Genomic DNA, 19,783 nt, shown 5'->3' on the forward strand with positions numbered 1-19,783 from the left:
GAGGAGGCTGATGGAGCAGCCCCCAGGATAGGACTGGGCTATGAGCCGTCTCAGCAGGCGGAGGAGCAAGAGCCTGATAGGAGTGGGGTCAAGAGAGAAGGTGAGGAGAGGAAACGTCAGACGCCAGCATGGACAACTCAGTGGGGAAGTGGATTTGAGGAAAACCAATGCCAACCAGGCCCCAGAGCACCTTTCACAGCCCCTGGTTGGATGTGCCCAGGGTTTCTGGGACCTGCCTCTAGGTGGTTATCCAGAGGGGAGGGCCAGCCCTGTTCACAGAGGCCGGGGTGCACCAAGAGCCTGCTCAGGAGCCTGTGCCTTGGTCCCTCCCCTGTAAGGGGCTAGGCAGAGAAGTGCTTTGGTGGTTGGGGTGTCAATGGCACCCCCTGGAAGCACATGCTGTGGCAGCCCTGTGAGTCCTCCCTCTCCTTCCCAGCACAACAAACCTACTCTGATCTACTTCCTATACTGGGCCCAAGACTTTGTCAGAAGCTGAGGTCTAACCGCTAAGACAGGAAACGTGCCAGGCCCTTCTGGCCCCGACCACCTGTGTGTCCCCTGTCTTTCCTGCCCTCTCCCAGAGGGGAGACACGGAAGGCCCAGCCACGGTGACAGAAGAGAATGGTAACATCATCAACCTGGGAAGTGGAAAATTTGAAAGAAGGCAGAGATGAGGCTTCAGGGAGGAGAATTTCCTCAGCTTACTTGGTGGGGAGTTGACAAATACTGACTCAAGTTTCTTATTTAAAGTTATAAAGGTAAGCACCGGAAGAACTAAAAATAATCCTGTAACTAGCAAAAAGCCGGAGGTGAAGGTGGAGAGCGATGGAAGGAAGGAAGGTGAGCTGAGCTCCCTCGATTCCAGAGTGGGTGGTGGTAAATACTATTTTGAGTCGGAGGATCAAGTTTTTCTGGATGCCACTGGGACAAATAAATGGAAGTGGGTAAAAGCGGGAGGGGCAGGGCTGGTTGAGGGAGTAGAAAGAAGATTGCTTCTCATTTTATATCCCTCTGCATTTGTTTAATTTTTTTTTGGTAATGGATTCATGTTATAATTAGTGAAATGGGTAAAAATGTAAGTGGAGAGCAGAATTTGGTGAGCCACCAGAAGACAGATTTGGGCCAGCTGGCCCTAAAGGCCCTTGAGGGTCTTGCTGGCCCTTGGGAAGGAGGCCCTGGACTCCACAGCAGGGACAGGGAGTGGGAGAAGGGAGGAGGGCAGCTGAAAGTCACTGTCTCCTGCCTAGCTCTGGTCTGTGATTTGAGCATACGGAATTATGGACACTGAGCTTCTGGGCTCACTGCCCTGACCACCATGGTGTCCCTGGGAGCTCATCAGGCCCGGGGCCTAGGTAGTCATCACCTGGGACTCACAGGACTTCAGCATTTGCCCTGTGGACAATCTAGGTGTGCAGAAATGGGAAGCCGCTCCCAGCCTTGCTCAAGTCCCTAGGCTGTTGGCTGCCATGTGGCCCGTGGAAATGTCCAGGAGTGAACATTGGCCTTGGCCTCTGTCCATTGGCATTGCGTAGATCAGGGTTTCTTAATCTTGGCACTATGGATGTTTGGGGCCACATAACTCTTTGTCGTGGGGGCCGTCCTGCACACTATGGGGTGTTTAACAGCATCTCTGGCCTCTACCTGCTAGCTGCCGGGAGCACCACTCTAGCTGCAGCCATCAAAAATGTCTCCAGATGTTGCTGAATGTCCCCTGGAGGCAAAATGGCCCCAGCTGAGACCTGGTTAAAATGGCTGGACTGGATCATGTCAGAGTCTTCCCAGCTGGTGGGATAAAGCTCAGGGGCTCCTTGCAGAAAGCCCCCACTGAATGTATGGGTACCAGATTGCAATTGCAAAGGTGGAGTGCATTTCCCGAAAGCCAAGGGGGCAATCCCAGCATCTCCATGACAGAAGACATGTCCCTGACCAACACTGACCATCCCAGGGCTCTGGAGCCTCCAATCTAGGGGCCAAGGGCACGGAAGCAGTGAGGATGTCCTTGGAGATGCCTAGAGTGATAAAGCTGCAGCCAGTGGACCTGTGACCTGCTGTGATGGGAAGAGCCGGGAGCACCTTCTAACCAGCTCTGGCTTTTACCACTTCCCACCTCTCCATGTTCTCTTCTCTCTTTTTTCTCCCTCTCTCCCCTTCCTTTCTTCCTTCCGTCCTCCTGCCCTGTCATCCCCCTTATTTAGTTATAACATAGTATTAAAGTATACATTTATTATATTAATTAGACTTACATATTCCTTATTTTTAAAGATAGGGGAATGGAAAGCTTATTATTTTTTCTAAAATAAAACAAATTGGCACCATTTATTTTCTGCCTATATGGCTGTTGGTTTGGTTTATATTTATGTGGTCAGGGGTTCCCCATGAAAAAACAAAGCTGCTACACTTGAAAGCTGTCTTTGTGCAGTGCCAGGCACTCTCCAGGACAAGCCAGTGACAAGGTCCCGGCCCTCTGGGAATTTCCACTCTTTGGTTGTCTCTTGTGTCCTTTGCCTTCTCTGGCCTCTTCCTCCTCCTGGGGGGACGGAAGAGAGGCCCCTTCTCATTCCTTCCTGACACCCCCCCACCTGTGGTAGAACATCTCCCGGCAGGCGTGACCTCAGCCGAGAATCCTCCTTGCTCTGCCAATCCCCATCACCAGTCACCTTCCACTCCTGCATCACTGCCCGGCTCCAGGCCATGCGCCTGCTGGGACACTCACTATTTGGCAGAGTCGTTGAGCTGATACTCCCGGGACCGGTTGAAGCACTCTTGGATTCCTGAGTCGCCCCAGAGCCGCATCATGGCAGAAAGCAGCTCTGCAGAGAAGGGCTCGGTGTCTTCCATCCGACTCACCACGTCACACACCATCTTGGCATCAGCCTGTGAGGAGAGGTGGATGGTGGGCTTTGATACTTTGGTAGAGACAGAAGACCCCTGCCAGCCAAGGGCTCTCCCCTGGCGGGGACTGTGATGAGGGCCCAGCCAGTACGGCAGGATGGCAGCTCAGCCCACAGCCTGCTCCGGGGAGGGCCACGACCTGAGCATGCACAGTTGGGGTTCGTGGGGCCTGTGGGGCCTTCCACCACATGGATGTCCTAAAGCAGGAGCTCCAAGCCGCAGCCCATGGGGCCCCAGAGGTTTCTGGGGCAGGAAGGCAGAGTGGGCCCGGCTCTGTTCTCCACCCTCCAACTCAACCAGCAGCTCTGCTTTCATCCTGCAAACTCGGTTATTTTGTTCGGGGGAGAAAAAACAATCAATGTTCTTGGCTGAGCTGTACTTTTCTATACTTCTTATGCAGGGTGGAATGGAGTCCCTAGAACTGGGCTATGTGGAGGAGCAAGCGTTTTGGTGGAGAATTCTGGTTAGCTGAGGGATAGGCCACAGCAGGGCTGTGCCTCAGGACTAGGGGAGGGGAGGGGCTGGTTGCCAAGTTAGTGCAGATGGCAAAAATATCTCATGCCAACACTAAATCTCAAGAACTTTGGCCCTTGGACTGCTCAAAGCCAAAAGTCCATTTTATTAATTTTTCTTGATTTGTTTGTGACCTGGGGCCTACCTTTCTCTGGGGGCAGGGGAAGCCCCTAGGTCAGGTGAAACATGGGAATGGGAAAGGACAGGTAAAGAGCTTGGAGCACTCTCCTCCTCTGCCTCCTGCCTTCCTCCTTGTCTGAGTGGGTGTAGCTGAATTTGCTTAAGGTGCACATGTGTAGGCTGAGCCTTCTTGAAATTACAGAAAAAGTACTGCATAATTAACAGGTTTCTTCCCCTTCCCCTCATCCTGGATACCAAAGTGGGGTCGCCTTTTCAAAGACTACAATGACATGCATGTAACATCACAACCAGGAGTGTGGTGGTCTTTGAAGATAAGAAGGCTCCTGGGGACATCCCAGGACTGCACCGTCACCGCCACCTCACACACGGGAGTAGTACTTAGTGTACGAAGGATTTGGTGAATACACTCCGTACTCAGAACCTCCCTCACCTCAGGAGCGAGTGGCAAGAGCTGTGTTGTTGGGCCTTTCACCCCTCCTCTGCCCACACCCTTTGCCCTGTGCCTCTTCAGCTCCTCCTGCTAAAGGCTGAGTATATTTCCTGTCTGCTTGATGTTGAGTATGGCACAGGACTCGCCATGGCCCACAGAATGGTGCAGGAGTGGCACTGTGCCAGCTCCTTGAGAGGCCGTGTTTCTGCTGGTCCTTGTGGGCCCTGCCATCGCCATGAATATGCCCAGGCTCTGTCATTCATCCTGGGAAGAGGACTTGGGGAGCGTGTTACAGAGTGGAGCCTGCCCTGGGTCTCTGATCTGCAGAACTATGTGGCTGGGTTTAGGAGAGTCTTGTTAGACAGCATTGCTGTGGCACAGCTAATACAGTAGTCGCTGTAGTATTACCGTCTCCGCTTCACAGTGGGGAAATTGAGGGCCACAGAGAGGAAGGCACTCACTTAACAACCCGATGGTGAGTGGCAGGGCTGGGACTCAAGATGAGGTGCCTTCGGACTCCAGGCCCAGCCTCTATGATCAGACCCACCTGTGCCAAGAGCACCCTGGACGGCTGACAGTGCCTGGTAGAGGGGTCTAGACCACAGCTGAACTGGCCTTGCCCAGGAAGATATGTGCTCCGTCTGAGGCAGCAACAGCCTTTAATGTCCAACTCAGAGTAGGTGAGAGCAGAGCAGGTGCTGCCCCGGGCCGCCCTCCTGCCTCTGCCCATGGAGCTCACTGCCTCGGGTGTATAGCTGGCTGCACAGTTTGAGTCGGTGCCCCAGACAGACAGGAATGGGCAAATACCCCGGCTTCCTTGCCCTCCCAGGGAGGCAATTCTGAGACAAGCTACACAGTCAGACAGGATCCCCACGGGATGGAGCCCCAGCTGCCAACGTGGCAGGCCACCCGTCAGCTCCCCTTCATGGCTTCCCTCCCTTCCTGTGTGGCTTCCCCACTTCCTCGGTGCTTCCTGAAATGACCTCCCAAATAAACTCCTTGTCTCACCCAAATCCTTGTCTCAGGTAAGCTTCTAGAGGAACCTAAACCTCCAGAAGCTGTCTTGAGGACAGCAAGCCCCTGTCTCAGCTCAGGCACCAGACATATCCTGTCTTCTTGCTCTTCATATATCTCTGTGGCTGACAGGACTTTGTTCAGACCACTCTCCTAACCAAAATGCAAAGTGACCACCATCCGAGTGGCCCCTCTGTTCCTGGCTGAATCCTAGCAGGCCCTGAGAACACCCCTGCCTAGTGACCACTGCCCGCCCGGGGCACCACGCTTCAGGGTGTGCACCAGCAGAGTGGCACTGTGAGATGTCCCAGCGACAGGAAATGGCATGGCTGGGAACACAGGGCCAGGACAGGAGTGTGCTGGACGCTGAGTCCTGTGGAGCCCAGGCCAGCTTCCAGTCCATGCCAGGCCCTGGGAACCAGGTGTGAGATGCCAAGGCAAGGAAGAGGGTCGATGAGTGCAGGAGGCAGCTGGTGGGCATGTGACCATGCTGGGCCACCTGTAGTCTTTCCCTGAGATTTTTCAAAGTGGGAAGCTTAGGAGAATGTGGCCCCAGAGTTGCTAGTATCACTGAGACCAGTGTCCCCCAACCCATGGAGAAGACTCTCAGAATAAAGCTACCAGAAAGAAGCAGGGAAGTGTCATGGTATTTAGGTTCCCAAGGCTGGGTCCCTTTACCCTTCATGTGACCTGTCCTGTGAGCCCTATCCCGTCAGTTTCTGCCACTCATATTCACAGAGACCCTGACTACTACCAGGCCCAAGACAAGATGCTCAGCACTGGAGGAGGTGGAGGCAGGGAGCTGGGGTCCTTCCTCCAGCTGCCTTCCCCCTGGTTTCAGCCTGCACGAGTCCTGGAGCCCAACAGAGAGACTGAGACTCCACTGGGGTCTGGGAGTGGCATACACCAGGCCTACCATCTCCCCGATTTCACAGGCTCTCCAGAATTGGGATATTTTATTCATGTGTGAATTATTATTATTAATTTGAGACAGGGTTTTGCTCTTGTTGCCCAGGCTGGAATGCAGTGGCGTGATCTCGGCTCACTACAACCTCCACCTCCCGGGTTCAAGAGATTCTCCTGGCTTAACCTCCTGAGTAGCTGGGATTACAGGCATGTGCCACCACGCCCAGCTAATTTTGTACTTTTAGTAGAGATGGGTTTCTCCATGTTGGTCAGGCTGGTCTCGAACTCCCAACCTCAGGTGATCCACCCGCCTTGGCCTCCCAAAGTGTTGGGATTACAGGCGTGAGCCACAGCGCCCAGCTGCATGCAGTATTATTATTAGACAATTATTCTGCTGCAAACCCCTTCAACTCCCAACCCTCTGATTAGGCCGGAGGAGAGAGACTGACTGCCCAGTCCGTGGCACGTGGCTCTAGAAGTGAGTGGGAGGTACTGAAAGTCTGCAGGCATCCTTGGGGATGGGATAGACAAAGAAAATGAGGTCAGCATCTGGAAGTTTTGTGGCCAACAAAAGGTCTGTACAAAAGAAGTGTGAGGCCAAAGCTCTTCCACAATTGAGCTGTCCAGCTAAAGTGCTATTTACATGTTAGAGCCTGCCCACTGCAGAAGGGCGGTGAGAAAGTTCTGGCAGCTGTGCTCCCTCCCATTGCCTGTCCTGGGAAGGAAGCTACAACAGTGCAGAGGCTGGAAGGCCAAGTCCCCATGCTGACCTGACCCAGCTCCCAAGTGTCAGTATCACCAACACCCCAGCCCTTGGGGTCTGACTTTGCCCTCACCGGGCATGAAGGCTGTCCGAGCCCCTTTGGCAGCAGTGACCTGGAAAGCCGGCCCTGGGGCCTGGGCTTTGGGTGCCCCAGGCAGGCAGGGATGACTCAGGGCAGCAGCAGGTGGGTAAGCAGGGGTGGCGCCTCCACCTGGGGCTAAAAACAGCGCAAGGCCTATGAGTCAGGGACCTGCAGCGATCCTGCTCCTCACGCCTGGCTGACCTCGGGCAATCTCAGGGTACTTTCCCATCTGAAGAATGCGGGTGGTGGACCTGGCAAGAGTTTTCCAGACTTCCTTCTTTGGGCCCTACCTTCATGGTTTCTGTAGATCTGTGGAGCACCTGAGTCAGAACAAGTCAGGACCCGAGAGCAGGGTTCGGGATGCCTGCGAGGCAAGACCTTCCCTGGACCTGAGGATCACACGCTAATGTGGGGGCCCTGGAGCCACAACAGGCTTTGCAGGAGGACACTCAAGACGGTGCGATTTACAAACTGAGGCCACAAAGCTACTGTGCTTCCATGTTTGAACTTCCATGTGTGGCCTGGAATTTAATGGGTCCCACTCCAGTAGGATGCATTCTACAGCTTGGGGACGTCTGGGATAGATGATTTCCTGGGATTCTCCAGCAGACAGCCCAGGGGTCTAGGCCTTCCCATTGCGGGACAGGGAGGGGTCCTGTGCTGGCAGCAACACACCCTGGCCCCCCGCCCTTCCTGCCTTCTCCCGTCTTCCACCTTGGCTCAACTGCTCAAACTCAAAGACCAGGAGACCTGCTTGATTTCACTGAGTCCTTCCCATGCCCAGTGCCCTGCGGTTCTTCTTTCCAATCTGCTTTCAGCTATCTGCTCCTCCCCATCTCCTCCCCGACTTCTAAGTCCAGGCCTCCATGGTTCCCTTCCAAGGGCTCCCTGCCTTGGTCCTTCTCCTCTTCAGCCTGTTCCCCACACAGCAGGAGACCATTAGTTTCCTATTAACATCAATTCTCCCCTTCTCCTTTACAAAAAGAATCCAGAAATTTTTAATTGGGCACACTGATATCCAACTAAAAGGCTGGATTTGTTTTTTTTTTTGCTTACAGCTAGTTGTGACCATGTGACAAATTCTGCACAATGAAAGGTAAGCTGAAGTGAAGTAAGGCCTCAGGAAAGGTTGTTTTAAAGGTAAGGGGCGCCCTTTTTCTCTCATTCCCTCTTTCCTAATGCCTGGAACTTGGATGTGTTGGTTGGAGCTCTAGCAACTAAATGGGATCATGAAGACAAGGTCAACACCCTAGGGATAGTGGAATAGTGATCCAAAAACAGCCTAGGTCAAGGACCAGACTCCACACTATCTGAAGTCATCCTCACACTATCTTCAGTGTATGTTTTCTTAATACTTAAATTCAATTTCTATCTTATTTAAGGCATAATTTTCAGAGTTTCTGGTATTCAGTTAAACTTAATCCTAAGGGGTATAGCTCTTCCTTTCAATAGCTGCCCATCATTCCTGCATTCCAGACTCCTTGGGGCCTACAAAGCCCCTGCCTGCCTCTCTGTCCTGACATCCTCCAACTTTCCCCCTCTAACGGGGCTCCAGCCATACAGCCTTACTCCTGTTCCCCAAATAAGCTGGGTGCTCCATCTGCCCAGATCACTCTGGTCTCAGTCCCACCCTATCTCAAATGTCACCTCCTCAGGGAAGCCCACCTCCCTGCTCCCACAGTGCACAGCACACACCATGGTACAGCTGGTGTTGTATGAGCCTGGTCCTCAGGGCAGGGATTGTTTCCTGATTTCTCATGGTACCTGGGCCTCATACCGTGCTTGGTAGAGAGTTGGTGCTCAGCCACGTTTGCAGGATATATGGATCCTTGGCATTTTAATATGAGGCTTGGCCCCAGTTTCTCACTCAATCCTATCTATCCTCCAGCTCTTGTCAGTTTGTATCTCATTTAATGATTATGGCAGGTGGGTATCCTGCTTAGGTGAGGGAGCTTGCTAAAGATCACATTGCCAGTAAGGAAAGCCTGGACTCAAAGTCAACCTCCTCTATGTGCCACAGCCAGCCGCTCTGGACTTCACATCTCAGACAAGGCCTGGCCACCTGAGGCCCGAGCTGAGAACTAACTGGTACCCAGCCCAGCCCTCAAGCAGAGGGAAGGGAGATGCATAAGACAGAAGGGCCAGGCCTGAGGGGAAGGAAGGGCTTTGCCAGCACAAAAAAGGGTGGCGGGCTTCACAAGCAATTACTAGAGCCAGGGGAGACCCTGACCTTTGTCTGCCTGCTTTTAGGGGTCTGGGGGACGGGGCTCACGCTGAGCCTGAATTTCCCATCCAAGGCTCCTCCTGGGCCTATGGGTTGTGTGTGGTGGGTATTTTCTAGCACCGTTCTTTCTGCTATGGCCCCATCACACTGCTGTTTCTTGCTGGTCAGAGCGTGCCTGGGTGCCCAGGCCATGAGATGTGACAAAACACACGTATGTCCTCTGGGCAGACTCACCAGGTGCTGTAGTCTGATTGTTTATGTCCCCCTAAGATTCCTGTGCTGAAATGCTAACCCCCAAGATGCTGGCATTTGGAGATGGGGCCTTTGGGAGGTGATTAGGTCTTAAAGGCGGAGCTCTCACGAAGGGGGTTAGTGCTCTTATAAGAGAGGCCCCAGAGACCCACACCCCTTCCACCACGTGAGGACGCAGCAAGAAGGGGCCGTCTAAGAGAAAGTAGCCCCCACCTGATAGTGATCTGCCAGCACCTTCATCTTGAACTTCCCAGCTTCCAGAACTGTGAGAAATAAATTTCTGTTGTGTATAAGCCACCCAGCATATGGTATTCTGCTATGGTAGCCTGAATGGATGAAGATACCAGGTCTGGCCTGTGAGCATTTTATGCAGGGCAGACTGCTAGAGCTGATTTCTTTAGAAAACTCACTGCGTGCTCCCGCCCAGGCAGTTCTGCAGGAGAGACGGCAGTGACCGCTACCAGGTGGCAGTGAAGGCCTGCCCGCTCCTCTCTGCCCAGTCCTGTTCTCCTGGGCAGCTGCCCTCTCCGCCTCTGTGGCTTTTTTCTCTTGTTTTCCGGCAGCAGAGCCCCAGTTCCCAGAAGGGAAGCACCCTTCTCCAACCCAGTCTGAGTGGTTTGCGTTGAGCTAAATCTCCCGATTCTAGGGGTGGACACATGCTCTGGGCTTGGCCAACCCATCTCACTGGCCTGTGAACAGTCTGGGGTGGACAAAGAATCCCTATTTGTCAAATTAGACTAACAATCAGTCTCTAGTCCCAGCCAGCCCCAGGACACTTGTAGCAGCTATTAGGAAAGAGAGGCTCTCAAAAGGAGGGCCCCTCTGAGTGTGCAGCCATCACTAAGGAAAGCAGAGCTGAGAGGGAGGCACCTGAGTCACGATAACATGTCAATGCCTGGATCCAGCTGTGCCTGCAGCCACAGAGACCTCTGGGCTTTCTAGTTACTTGAATCAATCAATCCCCTGCTTTTAAAAATCCATTGGAGGATATGTTGTTTGTTTGGTTTATTTTTGCACTTGTACCCCAAATAGTCCTATTATTTCCCCGAGTCGGCCAAGGCTTACCTTGGGTAGGGCTTACCTCCTGCAGGAAGACCCCTCCCATTCCTGCAGCACCACTGGCTTTCCCGGCATCTGAGTCCGCTCCTCTCTTACTATCTGACCACACCCCGTGCACACTGCCCACACGCTGTGTGGTGTTTCCTGTGTGGGTGGCCCCTCTCTCTCCCATGGGACTGGCATGGCACTAGCTGTGTTATGAGCACTGGCCACATGCTGCACACTAAAGGCAGTCTGGGGGATTCAGTAGTAGGCAGTCCTGTAAGGAGTTCATGGACATGTGTGTCTGCCTGAGGCATGAAGGAATGGGTCCCTCTTCCCACCACTGTCCCCATAGTTCTGAGGCCCAGCTACAGAGAGGAAGGGAGGGGGCTCTCTGTTGTGTGTGAGGGAAAACCTGACTGCATTTCCTCAGATGTGTAGGTGCGGGTGGGATGGGTTTTGTAGTCATTAAGAGCCCAGAATGCCCCCACCTCATCATTCCGCACCTGCTGGAATCCACCATGGAATCCAACATCTGATTCTTCTGCCACCCCACACCCTTCGAGGAGCCTCCTCTGCCAGCCTCCTTTGCTCACTCCCTCCTTAGACTTTCAGTCCTGCTCCATGCAGCCTTCTGGGGGCTTCAGACTGCAAATTCAGGAGCTACCCAGACCTGAGCTGCAGCTTTAGCTTTCAGCTTGAGCAAGGGGTATCATCTTTCTGAGGCTCAGTGTTCTCACCTGCAAAATGGGGATGACAGCACCATCATTTTCTCTGCAAGGCTGCTGTATGAGCAAACGGAGGGCACTTAGCACAGGGATGGCCCTGAAGGGTGGGCTGCACTGGTGCCCACCCAGTGGACGAGTATACATGGCTCCACCTCATAGGCTGCCCAGGACTGCCACATAGAGATAAGAGCAACCCGCCCACCCTCATGATGATCGGGCGCAAGGGAGGAGGATGGGACTCTTCTATGGGGCATGGCTGGGACTGTGTATTTCTGAATGTTAACAGTAAGCGAGATGCCATTCTTATGGGTTTAGGATCAGGAGGCCAGGAGAGGTTGTCATTTCTCAAGGCTACCTACAGGACTCTTTTCCACATCAATGATTTAAGGATAGCATGAACACATTTTTTTCATAGTAACCAGTACAATCTTTCTGGTTAAATGATATCTCACTCTTAATGTTGACAAATAAATGGCTCGAAGCTGCCATGGTGGAGGTGAGGCACTTTTGGGGAACCTCAAGGCTCCGGAGAAACCCCTATGTAAACCTTTGCACTGCACCTGTGAGCAGCTGGAGAAAGGGGTGGGCAGGGAGAGGAAGAGGCCTGTGGAGACAGGGCCCAGGGGACATTCCAGCATTGAGAGGGGTGGGGAATTTGGTACAGGTGTCCCCCAGAAGTGGGTTGCTTTGGGCTGCTGCTGGGGAGCAGGATGCCTGGGAGGTGGTGGGGTAGTGATGCTCCGGAACTGGCAGTACACAGGGAGTCCCTTATCCTGGCACACAGGCCCTGTGTCTTGCTACGAGGACATGTGCTGCTGGAGGCTGGTCACCAGTGTGCTGTGGAAGCAGCACCCCGGTGACAATCAGTATAACAGCCCATGCTGCCCAGCAGGGAGGGGTGCTGCTTCCAGAAAGCTCTCTCTAGTCAGCCAGCGGGTCCCTGGAGATAGAACCCATGCTCCGAGGAGGGGCGTAGGCTCCCAGAGCCCAGTCAGGGCCCTGCCCCCTGTGTACCCAGCTCCTACCCGCCAGGACACAGACAGTCCCCCTGCACCGGCTTCTCGTGACATAGCACCTCCTTCCCTGCTTCTCAGACATGTAGCAGATGCCTGTCTGTCCTGTGCTACACCCCAGGGTTGGTGGTGGTGACCAAGAGAACCTGAGCGACAAGGATAGAAGACCACATTCTCCACTCACATGCCAGATACTGCAGGGATGTGCAAAAGCCCAGGTATATTCTTTGTGTGAAACTGGGATGGCAAACTGCACTTTTAACACTTGAGTCTTCAAAACCCTTCCCTTCTCTTTATGGTAATGTAAGCTTTTCAGCAAATATCAGTGGCAAAGAGGCTTGGAGCTAAAGCCTAATAAAAGGCCTCTTCCCTCTCAAGGGATGAGGTGCCAGGGATATGATGGGGAAATGAACAGAGATTTTCATTGTGTGACCCAAGTTCAAATCCTGGCTTCTGCATCTTTTTAGCCATGTGACCTTGGACAGGACACTTAACCTCTGAGCCGCTGTTCTCTCACTACTTCCCACTGCACAGGGCTGTTTGTGCAGATAGAACGGGCTGAGGATGTGACACAGCTTTGCAACATGAAAGAAGCCTGCAAATGTTAGTTCTTATAAGCAAAGATGAAATGCCTCAGACACAAACAACAAGCTGACACAAAATAAGCCTGCTTTGTACAAGACTTTCTAGGCAAGCATGATAATCTTGATAACAATAATCATAGTAATTATAATAATAACCCCTTCCATTTGAGGAGCTGCTTTGGATCATTCAGAGCTTTCCTCCATCTCTAATCTTTTAGGCCAAGTGAAGTGTCAGTCTGCAGACATGCACGCGTACGCACGCACACACACAAGCCCAGTCCTCTAGTTGCAGGGAAAAGCCTCCATCTGGCCCCACCCCGCCCCATGTACTGTAGTTGTCCCTGTACCCACCAGGGGGCAGGAGTGCACAGCCCAATGGGAGAGGGAGCGTGAGCTGGATCAGCCGAGCCAGAGACCAGGAATTGCAGGGCAGGGTCTGGAGGCCATCGCTGCCTTCCTTGGGCTGCCGACTTGCTCTTCAACGGGAAGGGGCAGAGAGACCCCAGCCGCTGGGGGCCCAGCCTGGCCACTACAATTCCAGCTGGCAGAGAATTCTGGGCACTTAGTAACTAGCGCTCCCACCCAGGCCTGCACATCTGAGGAAATACCGTCGCGTTCTCTCCGGCACAGGAGAGAGCCCCCCCGCCCCTCCCTCTCTGCAGCTGAACAGTGGGGCCTCAGAACAGTGGGGAGCACTCCCTTCCGGGGCGGAGGTCTGCTTTCCTGGCCCTGGGCTGGCAGATAGCTCTCTGCCTGTGACTCTCAGTGGAAGTGGTACCAAATTGCCACCCCAGGAGCACATTAGACATTTGTGACGAGTCTTTGGTAGTGGCAACAACGGGGGTGCTGCAGGCATTTGGCGGCTGGGGCTCTTTCCTGGCTTGGGCTTAGGATTCTGAGCAAGGCCTGTGCCTACAGAACGTCATCAGCTCACAGGGTCTCTCGAGGAGGGGGGACCTCATGGGCTCACCATTGCTTTAGGGAAGGGAACCTTCCCGGTTCCCCAAAAAGATCCTGCAACAGAACCAAGGATTCAGTGCCATCTCTAATCTTGCTTTCCTTCTCCAGTTAGGATGATGATCCTCCCATTCTCTTCTTTCAAATCCACCCATCATCCCTTCTCCAGCCAACCAGCCACACATCCTGCACCACCTACCCAGGATCCCTACCTATCAAACCTTGTGCACCTACCCATCTATACATCATCTACCCATCAGCCACCCCAGTTCATCCATCCACTCACATCCCTCCCAACCTACCACCATCCCCTCCACTCTTCCCTGGCATCTATCTATCCATTAGTTACTCATCCACTCCTGTTTGATCCAACTCGCCTCCCACCCATTGATTCTCTCCTTGATCCACTCATCCATTCACCCATCTACTACGTATTCATTTACACCTGCTAGGTGGCAGACACTGAGTAGGGTCTGGGCCTTAAGGACTTTAACATTTGACATAAAGGGAATCTCCCCAGCCCAGTAGTTGGTGCTTTGAACACATCAAGGTGGAGGGAGAGCAGCCCCTGTGGCTTTCCCTGCCTCTGTCCCATGGTCCATTCTGTGTCAGGGGTCTGTGACTGTGTTAAGGAAGGCTTTTCTGAAGTCTCCACCTGGGTTCAGAAAGCAGTTCAAACCTTCTGGATGCCCCAGGATTTATCCTAAGCTCTTCTGAGAACCTTCCCTGCCTGGACCCAGGCTGTCCCCTGTGGAGGTAAAGAAGGCTTGGGTTTTTTGATCCTAACTTTCTTTCCTTTTCAGCCTCAGAACTCCGGAATCTTCCAATGACTGAGAAGCAGGTGTTTCCTAGACAGAAGCTGCTTACTATGTTCCTTCCAGAACCAGGGGCCAGGGGGTGGGAAGGCGACTGTGGCCCAAGTCCTCTGAGGCCCTGTCACTGGTTCCCGCACACCTGAAAGTTTTCACCCAGAAACCACCTGTCAGCGGCTGGTGCAGTTTCCCACCCCTGGCCCTGGCCCCAGTTAAGCAGAAGCCAGGGCTAGACCTAGGAATCTTCCTTCCCCACAGATTGGAAGACATCTCTGTGTGAAGCCCAGGGCTGAGTGCTGGGGACAGAACTGCCAGCAGAGCCTGGACCTTGCCCTGCCCATGCCTGCAGTCCACTAGGGGCATCAGATCCATCAGCACCAGCTGGGGAGTGGGGAGGCCACCCCAAGGAGGCAGGGTCTGGGCCTCAGGAGGAACAGGTTTGTGGATGGTGGCATGACAGGCTATGTCTGGGAGACACAGGGCTTCTCGGGAGGTGAGGAGGGAATTAAAGAGAGCTGAGGTGAGACCCAGGCAACACTGAGGGCCTTGACAGGCAACACTGAGGGCCTTGACAGGCAACAGTGGGTCCTGAGGCACCAGATGCCCTGGCAGCCATCAGCAGGGCCTGAGGACAACAGTGGGGTCATGCAGCCCTAGAATGTTAAACTTAGGACAGCCACCTGTGGGCACACAGATGGCTCAGGGGCTCAAGCACAGACAGCCTCTCAGCCAGGTTGCCGGTCATGCCTGTGAGGGGGTGCCCTACCCCTGGTGGGCAGGCCAGTGTCTATCCTGGGGCAGCCCTGATGGGGAGAAAACGCTTCCCCATGGAGCCTGGCAGAGGAAATGCCAGGCCTTCCATGTGTTCGGGCCTGGGATATTCACATTTTCTGTGTGGCGTGGGCTCCTGGCCTCTTCCTGCAGGAGCAGGGGAGCTGTCAGTCCTGCCAGCATCTGTGTAGAGTGGGCATGGGCGCCCTAGAGGAGCTAGTGGAGGCCTGGCAGGGCATGCCGGGGAGAGGAAACGCAGGATGGAGGCCCTGCTCACTTTTTTTTTTTTTTTGAGTCAGAGTCTCACTTTGTTGCCCAGGCTGAAGTGCAGTGGCACGATCTTTGGCCTACTGCAACTTCCGCCTCCCAGGTTCAACCAATTCTCCTGCCTTAGCCTCCCGAGTAGCTGGGATTACAGGTGCCCGCCACCATGCCCGGCTAATTTTTGTATTTTTAGTAAAGATGGGGTTTCTCCATGTTGGCCAGGCTGGTCTCTTGGCCAGGCTGGTCTTGAACTCCTGACCTCGTGATCTGCCCACCTTGGCCTCCCAAAGTGCTGGGATTACAGGTGTGAGCCACCGCGCCTGGCCCCTGCTCACTTTCATTAGCAACAGAAGCCTGTCCTGGGCCCCCAGAGGCAGGGGTGTTTTTATGTCAGCAAGGGTTCTGACCACCAGGAAAGGGGTGGGGACGCCATCAGTCCAAAGCTCCAACCACTGCCCCTCTGGGACAGCCTAACGTGGTGCCTCTTTGTCTTGGTGCCCTTCTCCCCTTGGCGGGTCCAGACCCCCTATCTACACCTCCTGGGTATCTCTCCTGGATGGGGGCTCTCTGGATAGCTGCGCCACCAAGCAGGCACTATCCTGTCCCAAAAAAGCTTTAAGGTGAATGGGACAGAAATTTCCAAATCCATGATGCCCTCACCCTCCACCTCCTTTCCCCTGAGCCCAATGTTCTAAGAGGAAAAAAGAACTAAAATTGGATAGACGAAATTTCTAAGAAATGAACAAGGCAGAATGAAATTACCCACACAGAGCTCAGTCAAAGGGAAGGAAAAATGATAATGGCCAACCTCATCTCTTCAGAACACGAAGTGACGATGGTGAATAGTTTAATTACAGCCGCCTCAGTTGGGAGACATTAGCAACACAGCTATGGAAGAGAAAAGATGGAGGATGCAGCGCTACACACAAGGTGCAGGATGGGGATGGGCAAGTCCTGAATTTGACAGGGTTGGCCAACTGGTGCCTCTCCCCAGGCTGGTTCATCCCTCTTGCCTCCTCGTCCCTTCCCCGGGGACACTGGCTCCTGTGCCGTTCATCAGAGTGGCCAGATACTGTTTTGTTAGAAAAGGTGCAGATCATGTTGCTTCCAGGATCTAAGAGCTTTGGGCTTCAGGTCACTCTCTGCCTCTGACTGGCTTTGGGACTCCGGGCAAGTCTTTTCTCCTCATGGGGTCTTAGTGTCCCCAGTACATAAGGAAGGGATTGGCTAGATCAGCAGTTCTCAAAGGTGGTCACTGGACCCCGAGGGGTCTCTGAGATCCTTTCAGGGGGGTCCATGAAATCAAAACTATTTTCATAACAAAACTAAGATGTCACTTGCCTTCCTAACAGTGTTAACATTTGCATGGATGGTGCAAAAGTAGCAGCAGCAGATATAATCGTGGTCTCCTTAGCCAGAAGCCAGGTGCCGGCGCTGGACTCGGCACTGGACTGCAGAGCTGCCATTGCACTCCCTACCACCATGCACGCCCAAGAAAGCAAATGCTGGCTGGACTGAAGAATGTCGTTGGTGAAGGAGTAAAAATTACGACTTAAAAAAAACTCCACCCAAGTACACGTCTGATAATTCTGTGTGACGATGACATGGGAAGTAGGCACAAAACACGTGCTGCAAATGTAAGGGTGGCGGCTGTGTTGGGGAAAGGCTGAGTTGCAAGCCGGACTCGCCCCTTCCTTCATGGGACACTGCTTTTCCTTGAAAAGCCTGAGCGGCAAGCAGTGGGATTTCAGATTGGGGTCTCTGGCAGAAGTTCTCCCAAAAATGAACCAGTGAGCCACGATTTCAAAGAAAACCACTAACATATTTGTTACCAAAATTATAAAATTCTGGCTTTCAAGTGAAAAAGCAGAATTGTGGAAGACTTGTGTTTACCACTGTAAACTTGGTAACTTCCCAATACCTAAAGCTTTTCTCAAAGATCAGTGTTGATATTAACAAATGTGAGTTTTTGATATAATATGCTGAAATGTGTCAACATTCAGATCTGTGTAACTCATGAACCAATATTTTCCAAATGACCAAAATGGTGTTAAAAACCATTCATAGTAAGAGATCCATTCAAATTGCAAGTGCAAGGTAGGCCAGTGAATTTTAATGTAACAGAACAGGAAAGGGTCATTGACCAGCACAGGCAACACAGTGAGACCCCGTCTGTATAAAAATTAAAAAAAATTAGCCAGGCATGGTGGCCACCTGGGAGTGGTGTGTACTTGTAGTCCCAGCTACTGGGGAGGCTGAGGTGGGAGGACTGCTTGAGCCCAGAGGTTGAAGCTGGAGTGAGTTGTCATCATGCCACTGCACTCCAGCCTGGGCGAGACAGATCCTGTCTCAAAAAGTAAAAAAAGAAGGGTCATTGATATACTTTCAGATTCCACACTGCAACTCTCCTTTAATAAACTACCATTTGCCAAGTTTTGGGAGTTTCAAAGAATAATTATCTGAAAAGGCTAGTAAAATACTCCTTCCCTGTTTGTGTGGGGCCAAATTTTTCTTCAACCAAAACAACACATCACAACAGACAGAAAGCAGAGACTTGTGAGAACCGAGCCACTTTCTATCAGGCTGGACATGAAAGACATTTGCAAAAATGTAAAACAATGACATTCTCCTTACTAAAATATTTTTGAAAAATACAGTACTTTTCCATAAAAATTTTATTTATATTAATGTGTAATGGACTTATAGTTATTTCCAAATAAATATATATTTTAAATTTTCCTTAATTTTAATATCTAATATAATAAAAATTGATAGATATAACCTACATAAACAAAATGCTTATTGGGGTCCTTGATAATTTTTAGGAGTATGAACCAAAATGTTTAAGAGCTGCTGGACAAGAGCATTCTTTCCCAAACATCATACCCTAATATCTTCATAAGTTCTGCCAAAGTCCTGCATCAGTGAATGAGTAATACTTATTATTTTAACTAGACACATCTTTTTACCTTATAAACATCATATCCCTATGATAAGTGAAGAACTTGTATAAAGTATTTTAAATAGAAAACACCCATAAGAATAACTATAATGAGAGCAGAACAGGATTCTAAATTCTCTGGATCCTCTGCCTGTTGAAGGCTCTGGGCTTGAGGGCTTGCTCTCTTTGTTGACCTAGGAGATAGGTTCAGAGGTGTTATGAAGGTCCAAGCACCAGCCTGAGACTTTCTTTTTGAGGTTCTCAGACAAGCTGAGAGAGAAGGAACCACTTTCTGACTCAGTGAGCCCATGCTATTAAATAGGTGAGCCTTGTCCCACTGAGCCATCTTATCTCACAGAGCAGTGGCACGTGCCCCACTTGGAAGGCTCTGGGCAGACCATCCCATGCAGCACATCCCAGGGCTGGATGGCAAGGCCTCCACCTGCAGAGGTGTGGCTCATTCTCAGGAGACCTTCTCATGGGTGAGAATGGGGCTTTCGGCTACAGACACCACCTCAGGTAGGAAATCCAGAATTATGAGTCTTTGCAAAAAGTCAGTGGTGGCAGGAAGGTTGTCAGGGTTGGGGTTGAGGAGGGACCTCTGGGTTCAAGGGTCAGAGCTGGCTGAGCCAACCAGTCCAGAAGGATACAGCAAGCCCAGGCAGGCTGTGGCCGCCTCAGTGTTTGCTGTGAGCCTTGGGGCTCAGATAGACAGACACATACCCACACATGCACTCAGGGGCCTGGTGTCAAGGAGAGGCCCCAAGAGATCATGACAGCAGTCAGTATCTAGCGAGCACTTACCAGGAGCCTTACTCCATTTGATGTTCACAAGTATTATCATTTCCTCCATTTTATACTCGGACAAACCGAAGATCAGATGGGTTATGAGACTTGCCGATGGTCCCTCAGCCAGTAGGTGGTAGAGCTGGGATTGAACACCAGCCGCCTGACTCCGGAGCCCACATCACCAGCCCCGTGCAGCCCTGCTTCCCTGTGATTTAGTGGCCTCATCTTCCGAGAGGAAACGGAGGCCTGGGAGTAGGAGGTGGGGCCATCAGCAAGTCAGGGGCAGAGCTGGCCCAGAGCCCATCAGCCCTGTGTCCCCGAGGGCAGGGTCTGGAAAGGCTGGCCCCTGGGACCTCTCCAGCTGCTATCACCTGCTCTTCTCAGCTCCCAGAGGGCTTGGCTGGTGCCCACCCAGGGGAACCGGCATTACTGCGTCGGTGCTGGTAGTGTTTACATGCGGCAGGTGGGATGGCGACAGGTGTAAAAACAAGGGTGACAAATACTCCTGTCAACTAAAACACAGGTGAGGCAGAATGGCGCCCATGGCCGTGCAGCAGCTGGGCCAGGCAGGGACGTCCCAGCGGGCCGTGCTGGGTGGGGCAGGAGGTGGACAGCCCAGTGGAGCCAGGGCTGGATGCCAGCTCCTCTGACTCCCAGAGCCTGGCC

At 52.5% G+C, this 19,783-nt stretch overlaps 1 protein-coding gene across 5 annotated transcripts in view; it reads right to left on the reverse strand.

Annotated features, from left to right (window-relative positions):
* GNAO1 (G protein subunit alpha o1) overlaps positions 1-19,783 on the reverse strand; it is a 169,504-nt gene that overhangs the window by 25,852 nt on the left and 123,869 nt on the right. For 3 of the 5 annotated variants that reach the window (XM_055233243.2, XM_055233247.2, XM_055233242.2), the window contains one exon: positions 2,714-2,874. In XM_055233243.2, coding sequence (XP_055089218.1) covers positions 2,714-2,874 — 161 coding nt within the window. The remainder of the gene's footprint in view (positions 1-2,713; positions 2,875-19,783) is intronic. The other 2 variants (XM_055233246.2, XM_055233244.2) reach the window with 2 other exon arrangements.

Source organism: Symphalangus syndactylus, chromosome 11, assembly GCF_028878055.3.
Source record: "Symphalangus syndactylus isolate Jambi chromosome 11, NHGRI_mSymSyn1-v2.1_pri, whole genome shotgun sequence".
In the NCBI taxonomy this organism is placed as follows: domain Eukaryota; kingdom Metazoa; phylum Chordata; class Mammalia; order Primates; family Hylobatidae; genus Symphalangus; species Symphalangus syndactylus.